This window comes from Armigeres subalbatus, chromosome 2 (genome assembly GCF_024139115.2).
Source record: "Armigeres subalbatus isolate Guangzhou_Male chromosome 2, GZ_Asu_2, whole genome shotgun sequence".
NCBI classification, from domain to species: Eukaryota; Metazoa; Arthropoda; class Insecta; order Diptera; family Culicidae; genus Armigeres; species Armigeres subalbatus.
This window is the reverse complement of record NC_085140.1, coordinates 6170391-6195236: the sequence shown is the minus strand read 5'-3', so window position 1 is coordinate 6195236 and position 24846 is coordinate 6170391. Positions and strand designations below refer to the sequence as shown.

The window sequence follows — 24846 nt, the reverse complement described above, 5'->3', positions numbered from 1 at the left end:
AGAACGAGCAGGACGGGAACAACTTCGAGCTACTTCGAGCTGCTCATTGGACAGCACTATAGTAATGCAAACTAGGTATTCCTGAACCACTGGCCCATCCATTAAAGCAGGGCTACCCAACGTACGGCCCGCGGGCCGGATGCGGCCCCTGGCTCCATTATTTGTGGCCCGCGGCGTGTAAGGAAAAATACTTCATAACTGGCCCGAAAGCTGTTCTATCTGTCTCGAGAAGCTCCTTCTTATTATCCATTAATAAATAATGTAGGTTATTACTAATTAAAGGAAATAAATCTGGGCAAGCATGCTTCTGATGAGATTTTTGCAATACGGATGAAACCTTTCATTGTTATACAAAACCTTTCATGAAAATACTGAATGTAAAAAACAATGTACAGGTAGCTGTCTTCATAAGGGGAATTGATGATCATCTTCAAATTACAAAGGAAGCGGCTTTGATCTCAATGAAGGAAACGACTACCACAGGTATAGACCTGCGGAAAGCTGTTAAGACCTGTTTGAAGGAGCTTAAACTCTTCTTTGAAAACTTAAGGTCTAACAACTGATGGAGCTCCGACAATGACGGAAAGAATACGAGCATTGTGACACTTGAAGAATCAAAGCAATAATGCTGATTGGTGTGGTAAAGGTTGATAGCATCTTGCACCAGAATCAACAAGCACGCTTGTAGCTTTTGAAACAATTGACCTTTCCTGTCGAAAATTTTTATTCGCCCAATCGAATCTGTAATTTATTTAAGGTCAACTTTCCCAAAGAACGAAGCCAGAAATATTCAAGCCCATTCGCTAATTTTTGAAAACACCATTTATTGATGTGAATAATATATTTCAAATGGAGATAATTGACCTCCAATGCAGCAACGTGCTCAATTCTAAATTTCAGAAAGACACATCTTTCGTAAAATATTTTCTCTTCCCAGAAGTACATAGCTGTGTGATCAACTCTCATAAATAATGAAAGCAGTAAAAAGAACATATGTGAATATGTACGTTATGTGGAAGATATTGATTTGAAAAATGTATTGGAGGTAACCACTTTCCCTTCGATGGGACTCGAACCCATGACCCTACAGTACGCTAGACTGGTGCTTTAACCAACTAAGCTACGAAGGACCTCCGTCGGCCTTCGCAACCTAGCGGCTACTGAACGAGCTCGAGATTCCCAAATTGGACGCATAGTCAAATCACTCGCAATCCATTTATCAAGCCAATACTTCCACATGTGTATTGTACACGTCCACATTAGAGGAGCGTGAGTATTTAGAATGTCTGGCGGCTATACACATTCTTCATCAGCAACGGTACTGATCAAGTGAGGTTGTGTAAGCTATTTGCCAGTCGGTCGTCAAGCTCAGACCCGACCGCATTGCGTAGGCAAGAGCACGCAACTCAAGTTCAGTTCAATCAAAGGTAATTGCCTATTTCCGGGGATTAAAGTACCGTTGCTGATGAAGAATGTGTATAGCCGCCAGACATTCTAAATACTCACGCTCCTCTAATGTGGACGTGTACAATACACATGTGGAAGTATTGGCTTGATAAATGGATTGCGAGTGATTTGACTATGCGTCCAATTTGGGAATCTCGAGCTCGTTCAGTAGCCGCTAGGTTGCGAAGGCCGACGGAGGTCCTTCGTAGCTTAGTTGGTTAAAGCACCAGTCTAGCGTACTGTAGGGTCATGGGTTCGAGTCCCATCGAAGGGAAAGTGGTTACCTCCAATACATTTTTCAAATCAATATCTTCCACATAACGTACATATTCACATATGAGTTTTCATAACATTGTAAATTAACGTCCAAGTCGGGTGGTTTAATCCCCGGAAATAGGCAATTACCTTTGATTGAACAGTAAAAAGAATTTCTCGCGCTTAGAATCATAGGGGCATAACTTTATTGATCGATTTGTCTTAATCAATTTCATATTTTTTTAATAACTCAATTGGGTCCTAAAATGATGATTCAATATTCGATTTTCTTTCAGGGAACGATGAAGTTAATCATCCTGAACGCGTCAGTTTTTCTTTCGATTCAAAAATCAAAAGGAACATTGTTTAATTTGAAATTTAAAAATAGATGAAAAATGTTTCCTCGACATTTTCGGTTTTGTTTGACGTACGGAATAATATGATTCAAACGCACTAGCAAAACACCGCAGGGCTCTTGACTCAACATTTGACGTTCTGAAATGTTACACAACCCAAAATTTGCCTTAAAATGTCTTAAACACAAAAATATTATTTTTACTGATTTTGACTTTTACTAGTATTTTTATAACGTCGGTTAAAGTATTCTTGACCGATGCACTGTCGTTTGCAACCATAAATGAGGTAGGGCTTTAGGACCCAATTGTTTTGAAAGCTACAACTGTGTGCAATCAATCTTCATCATACCAAACAATAAAATCTTCGGCAAACTACCAAAGTTCGCCACATTAATTAAAAAAACATCAGGGGATCCCGTAGCGTAGTTGGCTACACGTTCGCCTTTCAAGCGAATGGTCATGGGTTCGATTCCCAGCCCCTCCACCAAAACCCTCGTCAGTCGCCGGATGCGCAGCCTATGTGGTGGCGTATTGGGATGCACGCCTCACCGTAACGGCTGCCCGATGACAACTGACAACTTGTTCTTCTCGGAGACATTCCTCCAACGTAACCCGGATAAATGGCAACCGGACAATGCAACGATCATTGGATACACGACATGGACAAAACGAACACAATGGACTCACGACGAGATAGACCAGCAACGACAACAACAATGAATAATGGAAGATCTAAATTCTGTGTGGATTCTGGCTGCAGAATACCACAGTAGATCTCGGCACAATAGCGGTTAAGTAACACAGAGTGCCTATCAAATAAATAAAGGAATAAAAAAAAATTGAAAAAACATCGATTAAGAGAAATCGACCAATAAGCCCCTACTATTTTAAGCGCGAGAATTGTTGATCTTCATTTTCTACTTGTGAAATTCGATTGCGAAATCAATATGCGTAATAGTAGTAATAAATAATAGTAGTAATAAAGCTAAGACAAAAAGTACGACCGCTAATGATGTGAAGGTTGTTCGTAAGGCTCGTCCGGTTATAGTGATAAAACCGAAAGAGTCCAACCAGAGTAGCGATGATACTCGGAAATTTTTGACCACCAAATTAGATCCAAAAACACACAAAATCAGTAACTTTAGAAACGGGAAAAACGGCTCTATTATTGCTGAGTGTGCAACAGGATATAGTATTAATGTTGTGAAAGAAGGCATTAAAAGCGAGTTGGGTGAAAATTACAATGCTGTTGTTCCCTCATCGGTGCCAAGGTTAAAAGTGATGGGCATGAGCGAAACTTTCCTCCGATGACTTCATTCAGATTTTAAAAGATCAGAATGAAGACATCGCTATCAATGATGTAAAAGTAATACGGGTGTTTGAAAATCCTCGTTTCAAATACAACAAGTACAACGTTGTGATTGAAGTCGATAAAGACAGTCATAGCTGTTTGTTGACCGCGAAGAAAGTAAATATAAGGTTTGATCGGTGCCTTGTTGTTCCTGAGATTAGTATTCTTAGGTGTTTCCAATGTGGAGAATTTGGGCACATGAGCACAGATTGCAAAAACGCTATCGCGTGCTCTAAGTGCAATGGACCTCACAAGACATCTGAATGCACGTCATCTGTATTGAAATGTGTTAATTGTAATAAAATGAATCAAGAACGTAAAAAGAATTTGGACGTTAAACACGGAGCATTCAGTACTGAATGCAAAGTGTATAAAAGATTAGTTGATCGCAAAAAGAGCAGCTTGCATTTCAGTGAATAGCAACCAAGTTCTAGTATGAATGTAAATAAATTCGATATTTTGTATTTGAACATTGCAGGTCTCTCTACAAACTACGTTGCATTACGTCAGCTTGTACACCCAACCAGAGATTGCAACATTTTATTGCAATCTCGCATTAGTTTCGCGTACAGTTTGCCATAATTTGCGACATATGCACAGATTGTATTAAGTAAACGGCAGGCCCTTGCATTAGGTCTCCGGTCACGAGAAAATAAGAACTGGTTATGTGTTAGTGTCTACATTGAATCTAATTTTACACTTCCCCATCGAGGAGTGGAATGCTGCATACTTCGACAACCTCAACAACCTTACAAAAAAATTCGGTCAAAGACGGGTATTGAACCCGGACCCTCCACACTTTGCACATCTAGACTGACGCGCTAACCATCTGGACTATTTACCAGATAAGGAATGAATGGACCAAAGGCAATCATGATCCACGTTTCATGCTATGCGGATGCGACAAGTGGAAGGGTAACAGGGATAGCAATGAGTGATACGAGTGGAATAAGCACCATGCATATTTGTGTCCTTTTCCGTCATCAAGCTAAATGGAATCGGGAATATTGTGTGGGTTAAAGTTATATTGCTGTACACGATTCATATACTTGTCTAGGAGGAGCCAACGAGATTCGTTTGGATGTATTGATCGAAGCCAAATAAACCGACTTAATGCAATGAGCTGTATTAACAAGTATGACATGCTCTGATCGGTTTGAATGCGAGATTTGATACAAAATGCTTAATACAAAGAATGTTACACAGAATTGTTTTGGGTGTAGAAGATAAACGTCCATTTTTAGTCTTTTTATCTGAAACGCATATCGTTGACAGTGATTCTTTCGAACAGTACAGTATCCCGGGTTACAGTGTAGCTGCTTGTTTATCACATTCAAGACACACTGGCGGTGTTGCTATTTATGTCAAAGAATCGGTTCAATTCAAGCTTCAATTGAACGAAGTTTGTGATGGTAACTGGTTCTTAGGCATTGCAGTTGAACGTGGCATGAAGATGGGTAACTATGGAGTTTTATATTTTAGCAGTTTTAGCAGTTCAAATGACCAGCGATTTGTTGAAATTTTGGAGAACTAGTTGGAGATGTTCATAGATCCTAGTAAATTAAATATACTCGCTGGCGATTTTAATATCAATTGGTGTGACATCCATAATTCGAATCATTTGAAACGGTTAGCAGACTTTTTTTTATTTGAAACAAAAGGTCTTCGATTACACACGTATTTCTCAGCACAGTAGAACTTTAATTGATCATGTATATTCTAATTTCGATTCCGTTAGTACGGTAACGATTTGTGATTTGAAAATAACCGATCATGAAACTCTAGTAATTAACGTAGATGATAATAGTGATAATAATAGTGATCTTATCAAATTAAAGTGCTGGAGAAAATATTCAAAACAAGCTATCTCGGGTCTTGTCGCAAGAAACGTGGATTTTCAATCAAACGTCGGTTCGTTAGATCAAAAATCAGCTGTTCTTACTGACGTTTTGAAAACCTGTACCAATAATCTAATAGAACATAAATATGTATCTCTGAAAAACTCGAACAGCTGGTACAATCTGGATCTTTTACGATTCAAACGTAAAAGGGACAAATTGTACAGAAAATTTTGTAGAAGTAATAATGCTATTCATTGGAAAAGGTATCAGGTCGCGCGTAATAAATATTCGCATATGTTGAAAAAAACGAGATGCGAATATATTCAGAGGAAAATTGATCAGCATCAAAATAACAGCAAAGAGTTATGGAAAATTTTGAAATCCTTGTTAAAACCTAATAGTAGCAAACAGCGATCCATAACCTTCGATGGCACATTAGAACAGTCAGAACAAGTTATTGCAGATAAATTCAATCAATATTTCGTCAACAGTGTCTCACTGATTAACCAGTCAATTGAGTTAGTTGATGAGCCTGACGAAATAAAACAGCCGATTAATTTTAATTGTAGATTTGATGGATTTCACCCAATAACATTAGAAGAACTTGAAAATATTTGCTCTTCAATTGGAAAAACGGCTGGAGTCGATAATGTTAATGCCAAGGTAATACAAGACTGCTTTGATGTCATCGGACACAACTTGCTGGACCTTATAAATGAATCTTTACGAACTGGGCACGTGCCACAAGTTTGGAAGGAATCTCTAGTGATTCCGATTCAAAAAGTTGCTGGGACGATTAAAGCCGAAGAGTTTCGTCCTATCAATATGTTGCACACATTAGAGAAAATTTTGGAACTTGTAGTAAAAGGCCAGCTGCTTGAGTATTTGAATAGAAATAACTTGCTGATACCGGAACAATCGGGATATCGAGAAGGTCATTCTTGTGAAACCGCATTGAACTTGGTATTAGCTAAATGGAAGGAAAATGTAGAGCGTAAAGATACGATTGTTGCTGTGTTCTTGGATCTAAAACGCGCTTTTGAGACAATTTCTCGGCCCTTATTGTTGAGCACAATCAAGCGCTTTGGAATTTCTGACAGATCTCAAAGGACTGCTTTTAATGATTCTGTTTCTAGTCCCGTGGAGAACACGCTAGGAGTGCCGCAGGGAAGTGTATTAGGGCCTATTTTATTCATTATGTATATAAATGACATGTGATATAAATCTTTTTGCTGATGACACCGTGATATTCATTGCAGCTAAAAATTTAGCAGATGCCATTTCACGCTTGAACGAGGATTCACACTCTCTAAGTAGATGGTTGAAATAGAAGCAATTGTGAGACCGCATCGTGCTTTCGTGCTGTGCGGTTCTTTCTCTCTTTGCGGAAGGAAGTTTTTAATACTACCCGAAGCTATTTTAATTTCAACGGTGCTTCTTAGCGCTATTTGTACCCACTGATCCCGTTACGATCTTTGCAAGGACCCGTGCCTTCGTTTTACGTTGGACCCGTTTGCGGAAGTAAAATTCCGACAAGCGGTGGTAATCCTGCAGGGACACCGTTCTGGGAAAAAACCTCTTAGAAGGTCACGTCTCCACGCTCAGCAATGAGTATTAACAAAAACAAGAGGAAGGGGGAGTCTCTGAATTCTCCACTTCCTTCAAAGAAACAAGGTTTCAAGACCGTCCTGCCCAAGCGCGGAAAAAATAGAAGGAAGCTGGAGAATTCAGATATTCCTTCTAACTCTAATATCGGAAATAATTCTTCTCCAATCGAACTGAGCAATCAGTTCGATTTGATTATAGATGAAATTGAGCAAATCGAATCTACCTCTAGCCCAGGTGATTCGATTCATGCGAAAAAGCAAAGGATTCCGCCAATTGTGGTATCTGTTGCCGAGTTTTCTGGCTTCCGGAATGAGATTTTGAGTAACCTTCAGGGAATCAAGGTTTCATTTCAGATTGCTAGGAAGGGTGACTACCGCGTTTTGCCGGGATCCTTTGACGATCGCAAACGTCTTCTTCACTATTTAACTGAGAAGCGCCATAAATTCTTCACATACGACGACAAAACTGAGCGATTGTTCAAAGTCGTCTTGAAAGGTCTCCCCAGTGATGACAAATCACTGGATGAGATTAAAATTGAAATTTCTCAATTACTTGGATTTTCACCAGTCCAAGTAATTAAGATGAAAAGAAATCCCATTCTGGTACTTCCCAGAGGGCATTTCTCAAGAATTTTATTTAGTTCATTTTAACAAAAGTTAACTAAATAATATGAAAAGTTTGGAAAGGCCTGTATTATGTCTCATGTCCGTGTTACATGGGAACATTTCCGCAGGCCTGGGGAAATTTCAAAACCCTACCCAGTGCCGTAAGTGCCAAAAGTGGGGTCATGGAACCAAACATTGTCACATGGATGCTAAATGCATGATTTGTGGTGGAACCTCTCACGCCAAGGACGCATGTCCTGTGAGAGAAGATTCCAATAAATTTAAGTGCGCAAACTGTGGGGCAATCATAAATCCAATTTCTGGGAATGCCCTTCACGCAAAAAAGTTTTGAATTAAAATTGATGACGGGAAATTCCAATCGGATCCCAGATTCGACGGGTAGAAATTTTTCAAACGCTCAAATTTCGAAACCGGTTACCGGTCGAGCAATTCATACCCACCACAATTCACAAACAAATTTTGCCGCTCGTCAACGGGTAGCAAGCACTTCAGTAAATTCCAATTTTTCGAATGTACCTACGTATGCAAACATCGCTGCTGGTAGACAAAATTTCTCTTCTCAAAATGAGGTTTATACCCATTTCCCAACGGAAAATAACGGTTATGTTGCCGATTCAGGTAGCATGACTGCTTCCGATTTTGATTTTTTAACTGAACAATTGCATCACATGATTGATGCAATGTTCAAAGCAAATACCATTCCTGAAGCTGTTCAGGTTGGTATAAAGTACACACACAAAATTGTTATCGGACTCCGTTTCAATGGATCCAAATAATTGTGTGAAAGTTCTAAATTGGAATGCCCGCTCTCTAAAGGGTAAGGAAGATGAATTATTCAACTTCCTTTCAGTTCATAATGTGCATATTGCCATTATAACTGAAACGTATTTAAAACCAGGACTCTCCATTAAAAGAGATCCAAACTATTTTATCTACAGAAATGATCGTCTTGACAGCGCCTGTGGTGGGGTCGCCATTGTCATTAATAGACGTATCAAACATAAATTATTTTCTTCGTTCGAAATCAAAGTTTTTGAAACCTTGGGAGTTTCTGTTGAAACAAATTTTGGACAATTTTCCTTCATTGCAGCCTACTTGCCTTTTCAACGCAATGGGCAGCAAAAGAATTTGTTGAAAGCTGATCTTCAAATTCTGACTGGCAACAAATCAAAATTCTTCGTAATTGGTGACTTCAATGCCAAACACCGTTCATGGAATAATGCTCAAAGCAATTCCAATGGTAAAATTTTATTTGAAGATTGTTCTGCGGGATATTATACTATTCAATATCCCAATGGACCAACTTGTTTTTCTTCCAGTCGAAATCCTTCTACAATTGATTTAGTTTTAACGGATTCAAGTCAGCTGTGTGGCCAATTGGTAACTCATGCTGACTTTGACTCTGATCACCTTCCTGTGACATTTGAAATCTCACAAGAAGCCATTTATAATCCAATCAGCTCTACTTTTAATTATCATAGAGCTGATTGGGATTTATATAAAACGTATATCGATAGGAATTTTGATGTTGATATTCCTCTCGATACCAAAAGTGATATTGATAATGCTCTCGTATCTTTGACAAATTTAATTGTCGAAGCCAGAGGCATTGCAATTCCGAAATGTGAAGTTAAATTCAACTCCATTATTATTGACGACGATCTTCAGCTACTGATCCGTCTTAAAAATGTGAGAAGAAGGCAATACCAAAGAACTCGCGATCCCGCGTTAAAAGTTATTTGGCGAGATTTGCAAAAGAAATTAAAAACGTTTCGCTATTCTGAGAAATACCAACTTTGAGAATAATGTCTCGAAGTTGGATCCCAGTTCGAAACCCTTTGGAAATTAACAAAAATTCTTAAAAACCTCAAAAGTCAATTCCAGCACATAATGAGGGAAATAAAATTTTATTAAATAATACGAAAAGGCTCAAAAACTTGCTCAGCAGTTTGAGAGTGCCCATAATTTTAGTCTAGGTCTCACTAGTCCAATTGAGGATCAGGTTACAAGGAGCTTCGAAGACATTCTCAATCAAGAGAATGTTTTGACCCTTCGTTGGGAACTAATTTGGATGAAATGAGATCTATTACTATTTAAAAATATGAAAGCCCCAGGTGATGATGGTATTTTTTACATACTTATCAAAAACTTCCTGAGAGCTCTTTATCCTTTTTGGTTAATTTATTTAACAAATGTTTTCAATTGGCATACTTCCCAGCTAAATGGAAAAACGCCAAAGTTGTTCCTATTTTGAAGCCGGACAAAAATCCAGCTGAGGCTTCTAGTTATCGCTTAATCAGTTTGCTTTCTTCAATAAGCAAACTGTTTGAAAAGATTATTTTAAATAGAATGATGGTTCATATTAATGACAATTCTATTTTGCTGATGAGCAATTTGGTTTTCGCCATGGGCATTCAACCACTCATCAGTTATTAAGAGTTACGAACTTAATTCGGCTCAACAAATCTGAAGGATATTCGACTGGAGTTGCTCTTCTTGATATAGAGAAAGCATTTGACAGTGTTTGGCATGAAGGTTTGATTGTAAAATTGATGAATTTTAATTTTCCTCTGTACATCATTAAACTGATCCAAAATTATTTATCAGATCGCTCGCTGCAGGTAAACTATCAGAATACTAAATCTGATAGATTACCTGTAAGGGCTGGTGTCCCCCAAGGCAGCATACTGGGGCTCATATTGTATAACATTTTTACTTCTGACTTACCTGATTTACCACCAGGGTGTCAAAAATCTTTGTTTGCAGATGACACAGGTCTCTCAGCCAAAGGGCGTAGCCTTCGTGTCATTTGTAGTAGATTGCAAAAAAGTTTGGATGTTTTCTCCACTTACTTGCAAAAATGGAAAATTTCCCCGAATGCTTCCAAAACTCAGCTTATAATTTTCCCACATAAGCCGAGAGCTTCTTATTTGAAACCTTCTAGCAGACATATTGTCACTATGAATAGGGTTCCAATTAATTGGTCTAGCGAAGCTAAATATTTAGGACTTCTGCTAGATCAAAAATTAATTTTGAAAAATCACATTGAAGGCCTTCAAGCCAAATGTAACATATAGATTAAGTGCCTATATCCACTTATAAACAGAAAATCAAAACTTTGTCTTAAGAACAAACTTTTGATTTACAAACAAATTTTAGACCTGCCATGTTGTATGCTGTGCCAATATGGACTAGTTGCTGCAATACCAGAAAGAAGGCACTCCAGAGGATTCAAAATAAAATTTTGAAAATGATTCTGAAGTTGCCTCCGTGGTATAGTACCAATGAACTTCATAGAATTTCTAATATTGAGACATTGCAACAAATGTCCAACAAAATAATTTCAATTTTAGATAAAAATCGTTGCAATCTTCTATTGCAACGATTAACTCCTTGTACCCTTAGTATAAAATAGGTTAAGTTTAGTTTAAGTTGAAAACATTGTAATTCCTACATGGTTCAATTCAACCAGAGGAAAAAATTCTAACTGCCAGAGGCAATTGAAATGTATTAATAATAACTAAAAGCGTAACATAGCAAATAAGGATGATAGTGTTAAGAAAACACGGAACACCTAGTCTAAGAGATGCATGCATGTATTAGATAATTAGCAAATAAAATCAGTTAAAAAAAAAAAAAAAAAAAAACTAGCATTTGAAATTGAATATTAATAAAACAAAATACATGGTAATTTCGCGAACCCGAGTAAATGAGGATGTCTCTGTTAAAATTGATGATGAGACAATTGATCGCGTCCGCGATATTAAATATCTTGGCGTGATTATTGATGACAAGCTAAAATTTGACATACATATTGACAATGTTATCAAGAAAATAGCCAAGAAGTATGGAATGCTCTGTCGATTAAAACACGATTTGACTATTGGTAGCAAAATACTCTTGTATAAATCAATCATCTCTCCTCATCTGGACTTTTGTCCTTCCATCCTTTTCTTGGCTAACGAAACACAAATATCGAGATTGCAGCGCTTACAAAATAAAATAATGCGTTTGATTTTAAAATGTGATAGATTCACTTCCTCAACTTTCCTGTTGGACGCCTTACAATGGCTGTCAGTGAAGCAAAGAATAGTGTACTTGACTATGGTGTTCATTTTTAAAGTAATAAACGGTTTACTGCCTCGATATTTGTGTGATCGAATTGAAAGAGGAAGTGATATTCATAGTTATAATACTAGACACGCGGATAATGTGAGAACACCCTATTTTCTGTATGGCGCTTCACAAAACTCTTTGTTTTTTAAAGGTATAAAGGTGCCGTCAGACGTTGCAAGCAAATCACTCGCAACGAGCATTTTGCTCGCAGAAAGTGACAACTGTCAAAAAATTTCCTGTCTGACTACACTGAAAGTGATTGCATGCAAACAAATGACAACTCGTAAGCAAACGCTCGCTTGCAATGTGTGACTGCTAAGCGTTAAAAATTTTCAACTCGCAGAAACGAAATTGCGCTTGCTAGTGCAGCACTAGCAAATTTTTCGCTCGCAAAAGTGAAAACGTTTTCAGGTGGCAGTGTTGCACTGCAAAAATAGGAATGAAATTAGATTTTGTGGCCGAAAAACAAGTTTTTCGTTTTTGTTTATATTTGCATGAGAGTAAATCTGTCATTTGCTTAAAGTAAAAAATTGCTACGTGTGACTGCAATTGCGAGTGCTCTCAGAAATCATTCGCTCGCACGAGTGATTTGCTTGCAACGTCTGACGGAGCCTTAAATGTTTTCAATTCGATGCCTTCACACATCAAACGTGCAGTCACGCTAACACAGTTTAAGAGACAATGTATTTCACACGTCAAAGCTGCCTTTTGAACAGCTACCCGTATCTTGACGAAGTTTTTAACCACGGATGATTTTTATGGACCATTTTTTATTTTTATTATTTATTGAGGCATTAATAAGCTATAACGTTCGCCTCGATGATGATGATGGATTTTAATTTATTGACGTAGTTTATTTTTGAACCTTTCTTTGTGTAGTCTACAAAAGTTTGAGCATCGCGCGCGGATTACAGATATGAATGATTTTGAATTTATTTAAAAACTTGCATATTTCGAACTGTTGAATCATGCTCTTGAATTAGTAGTAAGCCTTCTGGTAGATTATTTTGTACTCGCGGTTGTTCCGAAACTTTTGTTATCGACGGAGCGGTTACACAAGTTTTGATGTTTGGTTGTCGAACCTAATGATCCATGTTCAGATACATGTGAGTTTTAGATTGCGATATTGGTTTGTGAAAAGAACGCGATGTTTGGCGGAGCTTTTGAAATCTGTGCGAGAGGTTTCACAAGTTTAGCTTTTGATGAGCTCCATGTATCACTACTGTTGATTACAAAAATTCTAGGTGTAGTTCTTTAGTTCATTTTACCAATTTATTTTTGCTGTACAGTATGGAATTTTATTTTGGATTTTATATCTGTATATACAATCGGATCGTTTGTTTGCAAAACCGATTACATTGATCTTATTTAATTATCTTAAAGATAGCTCGTCCATCTCAAACCTTTGTAGGGGTATGTGGCGGGACCATCATCATCATCATCATCATCATCATCATCATATGCGTCGAGTATTGAAAGAAGCCAACAATTCCAGGTCAAGAAAAAAAGAAGCACACAAAAAAATGTTCAAACGCAATTAAATCGTGTTTAGTTTCTCTTTGAAACAATTTTAGCCATTCTGTAAAATTAAATGCCATTCTAAAAAAAAGTATTTTACTTTGGTTATTTTGAAAATGTATAAAAATATGTACAATTCTGAAAATTGGCCCGTGGCTTGAAAAGGTTGGGCAGGCCTGCAGGTCTGCAGGTCTTTATTTATTATTTATTCATTTTTGTTATGTATTCCGATTGTAGATTTTCATTATTAATTCAGATGCTTTATTTATTTACTTATTTATTTATACATTTATTTATCTATTTATTGGCAAATGAGACTACTTCTTTTGGCACTCTGGCCATTCGACGACATCAGGTGCTGCTAAACGACTACTTACCTCTCACCTGTCATAAGACGAGTTTAGACAATCCCATTGAATTCCACCACTTAATTGTATCTTGACAGATACGTATTTCGACCTCAAAGGTAAGGCCGTCTTCAGTGTCTCGTACTTGACTCGACTTGCGAGACACTGAAGTCGAGTCAAGTACGAGACACTGAAGACGGCCTTACCTTTGAGGTCGAAATACGTATCTGTCAAGATACAATTAAGTGGTGGAATTCAATGGGATTGTCTAAACTCGTCTTATGACAGGTGAAAACATTCCACTAAAAAGCTCAAAATAGTTTTCTTACTTACCTCTACCAACGTCCTGCAACCGTGAGAATACTCCCTTCGAACGATGGAATCAACCCACCGGATTTCCATCACTATCCAGCCCTTTGGATCCAAACTTCAACACAATCAGTCGGCAACCCATCGATCTCGTCGGACCTCCAACCTGGTGGTTATGAAGAGTCTGCGGATCGCCGAACGATTGAAAGTCGATGTCAGCAAACCATCGGTTAACAAGCCCCTGCAGTGCATTAGAATGCATCCGATGGGCCTCGAGCCATCATCGTAACCCGAAGAAGCACGTGTAAAAATCCGAAGAATTGCTTATATAGAAGTACATGTGTGTCGGTCCACCTTATAGCTAGACAAATAGGGTTTGTTCGAAAAGAAAACTTTTCAACGGTGGACGGTCCAAAATAGAATTGAACCATGCTAATGTGAAACTTGATTAGGAAAGATAGTTCTCTCACTCCATCACATATAAATAACTTCATAATCACCGTAGTGAACGATGGTAGCAGCGTAGGTAGAATCAAAACCAATATCGTTAGACCGGAAATCCAGGAGGAGATTGGCCGGCTGAAGAACAACAAAGCCCCTGGGGTTGACCAACTACCAGGAGAGCTATTTAAACACGGTGGTGAGGCACTGGCTAGAGCGCTGCACTGGGTCATTACCAAGATTTGGGAGGAGGAAGTTTTGCCGCAGGAGTGGATGGAAGGTGTCGTGTGTCCCATCTACAAAAAGGGCGATAAGCTGGATTGTAGCAACTACCGCGCAATCACATTGCTGAACGCCGCCTACAAGGTACTCTCCCAAATTTTATGCCGTCGACTAGCACCAATTGCAAGGGAGTTCGTGGGGCAGTACCAGGCGGGTTTTATGAGCGAACGCTCCACCACGGACCAGGTGTTCGCCATTCGCCAAGTACTGCAGAAGTGCCGCGAATACAACGTGCCCACACATCATCTATTCATCGACTTCAAAGCCGCATATGATACAATCGATCGGGACCAGCTATGGCAGCTTATGCACGAAAACGGATTTCCGGATAAACTGACACGGTTGATCAAAGCGACGATGGATCGGGTGATGTGCGTAGTTCGAGTTTCAGGGGCATTCTCGAGCCCCTTCGAAACCCGCAGAGGGTTACGGCAAGGTGATGGTCTTTCGTGTCTGCTATTCAACATCGCTTTGGAACGAAGAGCAGAGATTAACACGAGTGGCACAATTTTCAATAAGTCCGTCCAGCTATTTGGCTTCGCCGACGACATAGATATTATGGCACGTAACTTTGAGAAGATGGAGGAAGCCTACATCAGACTGAAGAGGGAAGCCAAGCGGATCGGACTAGTCATCAACACGTCGAAGACGAAGTACATGATAGGAAGAGGTTCAAGAGAAGACAATGTGAGCCACCCACCGCGAGTTGGCATCGGTGGTGATGAAATCGAGGTGGTAGAAGAATTTGTGTACTTGGGCTCACTGGTGACTGCCGAAAATGATACCAGCAGAGAAATTCGGAGGCGTATAGTGGCTGGAAATCGTGCATACTTTGGACTCCGCAAGACGCTTCGATCGAATAGAGTTCGCCGCCGTACCAAACTGACCATCTACAAAACGCTCATTAGACCGGTAGTCCTCTACGGACACGAGACCTGGACGATGCTCGTGGAGGATCAACGCGCACTCGGAGTTTTCGAAAGGAAAGTGCTGCGTACCATCTATGGTGGGGTGCAGATGGCGGACGGTACATGGAGGAGGCGAATGAACCACGAGTTGCATCAGCTGTTGGGAGAACCATCCATCGTTCACACCGCGAAAATCGGACGACTGCGGTGGGCCGGGCACGTAGCCAGAATGTCGGACAATAACCCGGTGAAAATGGTTCTCGACAACGATCCGACGGGCACAAGAAGGCGAGGTGCGCAGCGGGCAAGGTGGATCGATCAAGTGGAAGATGACTTGCGGACCCTCCGTAGACTGCGTGGCTGGCGACGTGTTGCCATGGACCGAGCCGAATGGAGAAGACTCTTACATACCGCACAGGCCACTTCGGCCTTAGTCTGAAATAATAATAATAATCGTTAGACCGTGTGCATCTCATATATCAAGTAGGTAAGAGCCAGATAGATCGAGCCAGTCACAAATAAATATCCTAATCGAACGCATCAATCCTGTATCATATTATTAAAGACGGTATTTTTCGGCTCTTTCAGTCTTTATGATAAGCTAAAATGGGTTTTGCGTCCACTATCCGACGTTTCGGTGTTTATTACACCTTCTTCAGGGAACGCAGCCTCTAAATCCCTGAAGTAGGTGTAATAAACACCGAAACGTCGGACAGTAGACGCAAAACCCGTTTTAGCTTATCATAAAGACTGAAAGAGCCGAAAAATACCGTCGTCAATAATCAGTCACAGTCGAAAGCAACAATTCTGTATCATACTCTATACACAAAAGAGAAATCAATCGCGTATTTTCTAATACCAAGACCGGACCAAATCAGTTTAATTTTGCTACAGATACTGAGCACGAGAACTAAATAACTTCAAAAACTTTAAAAGGTACAGTTTTTGCGTTACATAATTAATGGATCCTACCTAACCCGAATCGTTTTTTTAGAAAACGTAAATTTTATGTGTATTATTATCACCGAAAAAAAAAACAACAAATCAAAAATATAAAAACCCACGGTGATCTCATCCGAGTTCAGTAAAATATTTAGATATCTCCATATAAGTTTGAAGTATAGTTTGTTTGCAATTTTGAATAGTATTTTGATGAACGTTTAATTAATTTTCACGATATAGCGATATCTAATTTGAAGGCAACCTAACAGCTACAACCCTGCCCATAACGAAACGAACCGATCATCGTAAAAGAACATGAACTTCCAAGCATCATCCATTATCGGTCCTAATCATAATCCGCCAACACACGACGGCGACGCTTTGAACAGCATCTTATTCCAACCGGTCGCATGAGACGATAGGAGGACTCATTCAACGTTCAGTTCGGGAGGAGAAGCGCAAGGGAATGCGCAAGGATTTTCTCGACGGGGCATACGTTATTGACACACCGCATCGGCCTGGAGCAAAGAAGGGAACTCCGGAGGAGGGTAGCCAAGGGGAGACATGCCAGCAAGGCCCCTCCATCCAATCTTGGGGAAATCTGTAGAAGCGGCGGCACCGTGCGTCGCCGTGTTTCTGTGAGACGATGAAGATGCTGTGGAGCACTTCTGAAGTTCTGAACGCCACTGGGGAGGGGAAACAAGAGTTTATCAACGGAACCGTAGCACAGAGCAGAGAGCGGTAGAAGACACATTTTATACGACCAACTGGGAGTGAGAGCCCCGCCGAAGGAGAAAGAGTGTGGTATGATGTGGTTTGCTCTAGAATATGGAATCTGAAACACAACGTGCACTGGATGTATATGAACTCACGCTTGCTTGGCGCGGGAGGGAACCTGTTTTTCCTCTTGGCCACGAACCGCCTCTACGGACGGCGAGGGAAGCTGAAACGGGGTGATACTGTCTCAACAAGAGCAACAACAGCTTCAGCAACTTGATTGTGTACGGTATGGATGTGTCTCTTGCGCTTGAGTAGATCAGTGTAATAAATTCCCCAACTTACATGTCGGTACGTATAGGTACAATAATAGTGGATGCCTCGGGAGCAGCAACAATAACAACTGAATGAGCGGATGGATGCAGTAGGAACCGAACGAAACCAAACCACCGTACTGACTCGTAGGTCGAGTTGGATAGATGCGAAGGGCTGGTGACGGGGCTGCTGGCTGGTGCAAAATCTATGCTATAGGTTGGGCATTGCGAAGATTTCCCGGAATGAGAAGTTGAAGTTTGTGTGCACTATCTTCACCTTCAAGGCATTTCGCGGCATATCTTATGTATTCTGATACAGTTACTGGGATTGCATTCCGGCGTTAGGCTACCATTCCAAGAACGAGCTTCCATGAAGCAGAGGCATGTATATTAGCTACATGTAAACGATATACTATTTAATCAAATAACTGTTTTGAATGCCTCCCTCATCATTGAGTTTATCAAAGCCTTAAATAGGGCAATATAAATTTGATCCCTTAATGCAACAGCCTATCGATAGACAACTGTTCTGCGATTGTTGAAATGAAAAGCGTCAGTTGACCATTATTTTTGTATCAAAACTCCAGTTTGTTTTTTTTTGTGTATACGTTAACTTCTTTTCAACGCAAAATCAAATTATTGAGGAAACTTTGGCTTTGCTTCGCTTTTCGTAAAATAACACTTGAAAAATGTTCACGTCATTGTTCCTTCCTTACAAATGTTGACATGTTTTACATTATAACAAACTTCTATCTTCTATCTATAAATATGTATGTAGATTGTAGACTGGCTATAGGACGTGTCGTAGAATTACGTTTGGTTGAATGACTTTTCGTGAAATGGTCGTTCGGCCGAAGGGACGTTGGATCTGATGGACATTTTATTGAGAGTTAATTGCAGTGCAGCATAGATTTTTTTAAAACTTTTCGTCACACTTTTTGTATGAAATTTTGTATGGATCTTCACACTTAACTCAACTCCCTCCCCCTCTAAGCGTTACGTAATTTATGGACGCTCCCTTATATGCTGGGGTTTAATGCTCCAAAGCATTAGCATTTAGTAGGTCAACTTGAATTACGAATCAGAGAAAGTAGATTTTTTTTTTATTTTCGGCCACCTGATTCCCCATAGTGCGTTGACCGCGTATCGGCATTGATGCCATCAGACGCAAGCATCCACGAATGATAACTAAAAGCCGATATAGTTTTATGATTTAGTTATTGAACAATAGGTTTCGAAATCAAAAGTATGACTAACCATCTTCCACCTCGCCGTATCTGGTTGGCAGCAAAATAAAAAAATCGGTGAAAACCTAATGCAAATCAGGCTCTTCAGGCATCTCCTTCAGGCATATCCTATTGAAGGCTTGATGAAGCTGTGAATAAATTGTAACTTTTTTAAAATTGATTTAATTTCGATACCATGAAACTAAGGTAATGGATTTGTTTGCTTCGCGGATAATATGAACATAGGTCAGAGGGTGCGTTGATATTACCAGATTATCAGATTCGAGGATAATATGGACATATTTGAAAAGGTGACTGGATTCCTTCGTGGTCGTCGATGAATTCGTCCTGAGATCATTGCCAAGAGGTTGAATAATTACGAAAAGAATGCGAAGGTGCATAACTGTGCCCACCATAGGTTCCAGAAGATACTTCAAAGAAAATTCACACCTGCTCCAAATGTGTCATGTACAAAATGCTTATAAAACCTGAGGTCATGTATGAGAACGTCGGACAGCAACACTGCAAAGATGGTGTGCAATTCGGATTCGGTTGCAGCGTGGAGCGAAGCGAGCTAGGTAGGCAATATGGCGAACGTAAGGCGCAACCGAGGATGGGGAGATGTGGCCTCGAACCGTGTATTATGGCGTTACATTTTTGATTCAGTGTTATCTGTATAGATGGAAACTAAATTAATTAAATGAAATATGTGTTCACCATTAGCCCTTTGAATGACAGTAGATGAGGGAATGTCTGTAATATCTCCTCCGATGATTTTCCCTTTCGTAACATCTCTTTATGAATTCCAAAGCAAGCGATCATCTCATTGATTATGTGTAGCAAGTTCACCCTTGTACTCTCTACCCTTGTGAGCACTAATGCCCTTTCGTACAACTCATCGGAGATTGGTTCAGATTCCTCGGAGAGCTTCCTTTTACGTTGAAATTTTAGCATTTGCTTCGGTAGCTTTCGAATGGTGTTCCGTAAATGATGATACACAACGCCAGTGTGCGGACCTCTTTCCTTGCCTCCGTGAATCCAGAAGAAAAACGACTAAGGATACAGAAAAAAAACCCTGATTAATCCACCTAGCGGTGATGGTGCCTTTCTCGTGCATTATAAAAATAGTATTTTGGCCATTACTTTTGAGCCCATAGTCCGATCTGGCCAATTTTCAATAGGAAACAATGGGAGAGTATTCTGCGTCGAGTGCAACATGTTGCGAGTAAATCGGTTAAGGATAAGTGCCTGAAAAATGAGTGATATTTTTTTAATAAAAAAAAAGTGGTATTTTGGCCATAACTTCCGAGCCCATAGTCCGATCTGACCAATTTTCAATAGGAAACAATGGTAGAGTATCCTGCGTCGAGTGCAACATGTTGCGAGTAAATCGGTTAAAGATAAGTGCCTGAAAAATGAGTGACATTATTTTACTCATTTTTTTAAATAAAAATAGTGGTATTTTGGCCATAACTTCCGAGCCCATAGTCCGATCTGACCAATTTTCAATAGGAAACAACGGTAGAGTATCCTGCGTCGAATGCAACTTGTTGCGAGTAAATCGGTTAAGGATAAGTACCTGAAAAATGAGTGACATTTTTTTTTGGGTGGGGTGCGCACAGACACACACACATACACACACACACACACACATACACACAGACATCACCTCAATTCGTCGAGCTGAGTCGATCGGTATATAACACTATGGGTCTCCGGGCCTTCTATAAAAAGTTTGTTTTTGGAGCGATCATATAGCCTTTACGTATACTTAGTATACGAGAAAGGCAAAAAGTATTTTGGCCATAACTTCCGATCCCATAGTCCGGTCTGGCCAATTTTCAATAGGAAACAATGAGAAACTTTTCTGCGTCGAATGCAACTTGTTGCAAGTAAATCGGTTGAGGATAAGTGCCCGAAAAATGAGTGACACTTTTTTACGCGATTATTCAGTAAAAAAAGTATTTTGGCCATAACTTCCGATCCCATAGTCCGGTCTGGCCAATTTTCAATAGGAAACAATGAGAAACTTTTCTGCGTCGAATGCAACTTGTTGCAAGTAAATCGGTTGAGGATAAGTGCCCGAAAAATGAGTGACATTTTTTTACGCGATTATTCAGTAAAAAACCCAGATTAATCCACCTAGCGGTGATGGTGCCTTTCTCATTTCTTTCGAGTGAGTAATTTCTACGCACTTTTGGTGAAAAAAAAAGTATTTTGACCATAACTTCTGAGCCTATAGTCCGATCCGGCCAATTTTCAACAGGAAACAATGGACCGGATTCTGCATCGAATGCAACTTCTTGCGAGCAAATCTAGACCAACTTTTGAAAAGGGCGTAACAGCCAAAATGTATTCCTTCTGGTTCTTTGCCTACATATATAGCTATATATGTAGACAAAGAATCAGAAGGAATACATTTTGGCTGTTACGCCCTTTTCAAATGTTGGTATAGAAATCGGCTGAGGGTACATATGTGACTAAAATGAGTGAGATTTTGAAAAATGTATTTTGGCCATAACTTCGAAACCCACAGTAGACTTTCGTAGACTTTTTCAAAACCCCTCCCTCCCCCCCCATGATGTTTACGTAGACTTTACCAAATTTTACAAAACACCTTAACAAAATCACGCTGAACAAAATCCAACAAAACAAAAACCAAATTGAAACGAAATCAAATTTAATCCTCTGTCCATAACTCCTGAAATCAAATCTCAAAGCCAATTAATTTAAATACTGTTGAATTCAATTCCTCCTAGAGGTGTGCACCATGGTGCACCATCGTCCACATTTTTGCATCGGCTCGCCACTGATAAAATCTGTCACGCATCTGACCTATAATTCTCAACGCCGGTTCATAATTGTAAAAATCGTGAATTTTCAGAATTCAGAAAAATTTCGAGTTGAAATTTTGAGAATGTCAAGTCTACATTCCAATAAATTTTGCGCGGAAATTTTGTAGGATTTCCCAATTGATAACCTTGAAATACTCCAAGAACTCTCCGTGATAATACCGGTGCTTTTTTTTTTAAATTCCATGCAGTATCCCGCTGAATAAGCATCTGTTGAATTCCCAAGATTTTTCTTCTAAATTCTAAAAGTTTCCCCGTTAAAAAACCCTAGTAATTTTCCGTGAAAATTTAGAATTATTTCCCGAGGTAATTTTTAGTTTAAACGGACATTCCGAAATATTTCCCGTGGAAATTTAGAATGGTTTCCTACGATATTTTTTAATTTCTCTTGCAAAGTGGGAGCAATTTCTTGAGGAAATTTAAATAAATATTATGTTCATTCCAAAAAATATTTTCTGAATAATTTTCGGTGGAAATTATGGAGAATTTTTAGTTGAACTTTTTGTGAACTACTCGTAAAAATTCGAATAAATTTTCATGAAAATTAGAAGGGCTTTTTTTACAAAAAATGTAAATATTTTATTAGTGGAAACTCGAACTGTTTTTGGTGAGAAATTCAAATAATATCTCGTGGAAGTTTTCAACAATTTATTTAGAAATTCCCAAAATTTTCCATCGATAATTCCAAAGAATTTGCATTAGAACTGCCGAAGAAATTTACGAAGGAGAATTTTCCACGGGCATTTCAAATATTTTTTCTTATATTTGCAAAGAATTCCTCGCGAAAATTCCAAAGAATTTCCGAAATTAAGCAAAAAATTTCGGGGACTTCCCAGAAAATCTCCAGTGAATATTCTGAAGGGTTTCTCGCGGAAATTTTGTAGAATTCCCTTTACAAGTTCCAAAGAATATCTTTTGGGCATTCCAAAGACTTTTTCTTGGATATTCCAAAATGCTTCCTTTGTAAATTCCCAAAATAAATCCGTTGAAGTACGACATAATTTCCATAGTTTGCAAAGAAGTTCCTGCCGAAAATTAAACGAAATTCTAGTAGAATCTGCAGTAAAATCCAAGTGAAGATATTGAAAAAAAATCGAAAGTTTGGTTTGGAAATATTTTGCAGAATTTTCCTGCTCATCACAGAAGATTTTCCGGGTGAAATCCATGATAGTTTTAAACCGTAGCTCAGACTTTTACTTTAGTGAAATTCATTAAATTTTTAAGGAGAAATACAAGAGATTATTTCGGTAAAGTCTTGAAAAAAAGCCAAAAACATCCTAAAAAAATCAAAAAATCAAACAAGTGACCTTTGCACGCAGCTACTGTATAAATCGCTTTTAAAAAACATAAAATCAAAAAGTCTACTAAGACTTTCGGTATACCCCCCGTCCCCCTTCGTAGACTATTGTAGACTTTTTCGAAACCCATCCCCCACCCCCCTCAAGAGTCTACGTGGTTTATGGACAGCCCCTACGAAACAATTGGACAATATTCTACGTCGAATGTAACTTGTTGCGAGTAAATCAGCTAAGAGTAAATGCCTAAAAAGTGAGTGAGAATTTTTTATATAAAAAATATGTTGGCCATAACTCCGAATCCCATAGTCCGATTCCGCCAATTTTCAATACGAAACAATGGGACAAGATTCCGCGTCGAATGCAACTTATTGTGAGAAAATCAGTTAAAGATAAGTGCCTGAAAAATGAGTGAGAATTTTGTACGGGTTTCTTATGTAAAAAAATGAATTTTGGCCATAACTTCGAAACCCATAGTCCGATTGGGCCAATTTTCAATACGAAACAATTGGGCAAGAATCTTCGTCGAATGAAACTTGTTGCGAGTAAATCAGCTAAGAGTAAGTGCCTAAAAAGTGAGTGAGAATTTTTCTTATAAAAAAATATATTTTGGCCATAATTCCGAAGCCCATAGTCCGATTGGGCCAATTTTCAATACGAAACAATGGGACAAGATTTCAAATCGGTTAAGGATAAGTGCCTGAAAAATGAGTGAGAGTTTTGTACGTGTTTATCATGTGAAAAAGTGGATTTTGGCCATAACTTCGAAACCCATCTGTCCAATTTTCAATACGAAACAATGGGACAAGATTCTGCGTTGAATGAAACTTGTTGCTAGTAAATCAGCTAAGAGTAAGTGTCTAAAAAGTGAGTGAGAATATTTGTTGTAAAAAAATATATTTTGGCCATAACTCCGAAGCCCATAGTCCGATTCGGCCAATTTTCAATACGAAACAATGGGACAAGATTCCGCGTCGAATGCAACTTGTTGCGAGCAAATCGGTTAATGATAAGTGCCTGAAAAATGAGTGAGATTATTTTGCGCACACACATACACACACATACACACACACATACACACACACATACACACAGACATCACTTCAATTCGTCGAGCTGAGTCGATCGGTATATAACACTATGGGTCTCCGGGACTCCTATAAAAAGTTCGTTTTTGGAGCGAACATATAGCCTTTACGTATACTTTGTATACGAGAAAGGCAAAAAGAAATAAAACTTGCTAAAACAGTCTTTATTGAGAATCACGAAGCTTAGATACCAAGGTGAGGAAATCCATATATTGTGTGCGTGACATTTGTGAATGGCGTAAAAGCTGTCACCACTACCACTACAAGAAGAGGATCTGTTGCTTCCATCAGTGGCGTTGGATTACGTGGGTGGGCTCAAGTTAGGCCACCAGCGACGTGAGAATCTCTTGTTTACGAAAGCAGTTTCGCCCTTTTGAAATGTTGGTGCCGAATTGTGTACGTCAAATTTTTTTTTGTATACTTTACTTACCTTAGTATCTGTACTATGAGCTTCAATCACAGACAAACAGACGAAACACTTTCCATGTAAACATCGTTCGCGGGGACATCAAGGACTTGGTGATCCCTCCCAGGCTAGCTGCGAGTTGAAGTGCCTTATTGGGATATGGTGGAGCTAGAGAGCGGACTCTGTTCAACGTCTATAAAAAGCTGCATATATCCACAAGTAGGCTACGCAAAAGTGACATTGTACCGCTCCAAGCGCACTAGTCCGAGTCCTGGTATTGGGTGAGGCACTAAACAGACCTGATACGACGGCTTTCCACAGGCCCAATAAGCCGCCTTTAAAACCAAACACTACGAACGACATAAGAGGATTAAAGACCATTTCTTCAACTATAGCATCATCAATGCCACGTGGAGATCATTTAACCAAAAAACGATAAACCAAAGCGACGCACGATAAAAATCACCAGCAGGAAGATCGAGACCATGAAGGGACGCAGCAAATGCACCGAGCAAAAATACCACGCCTACGCTATGCGCCACGCCTGACATGTGTAGGCAAGGTTTTTATCGATCTTTTAGTAAGCTGCGTTCGATCACTTA

The 24846-nt window shown here is 39.2% G+C and overlaps 1 protein-coding gene across 1 annotated transcript in view; it reads right to left on the bottom strand.

The window, feature by feature from the left end:
• The window catches only part of LOC134208809 (uncharacterized), a 47942-nt gene that overhangs the window by 4681 nt on the left and 18415 nt on the right, over positions 1–24846 (bottom strand). Inside the window, exons 7-8 of the mRNA XM_062684755.1 lie at positions 19468–19656; positions 17219–17289 (exon numbers count right to left, since the gene is read on the bottom strand). Of these exons, the coding sequence (XP_062540739.1) occupies positions 17219–17289; positions 19468–19656 (260 nt within the window). The remainder of the gene's footprint in view (positions 1–17218; positions 17290–19467; positions 19657–24846) is intronic.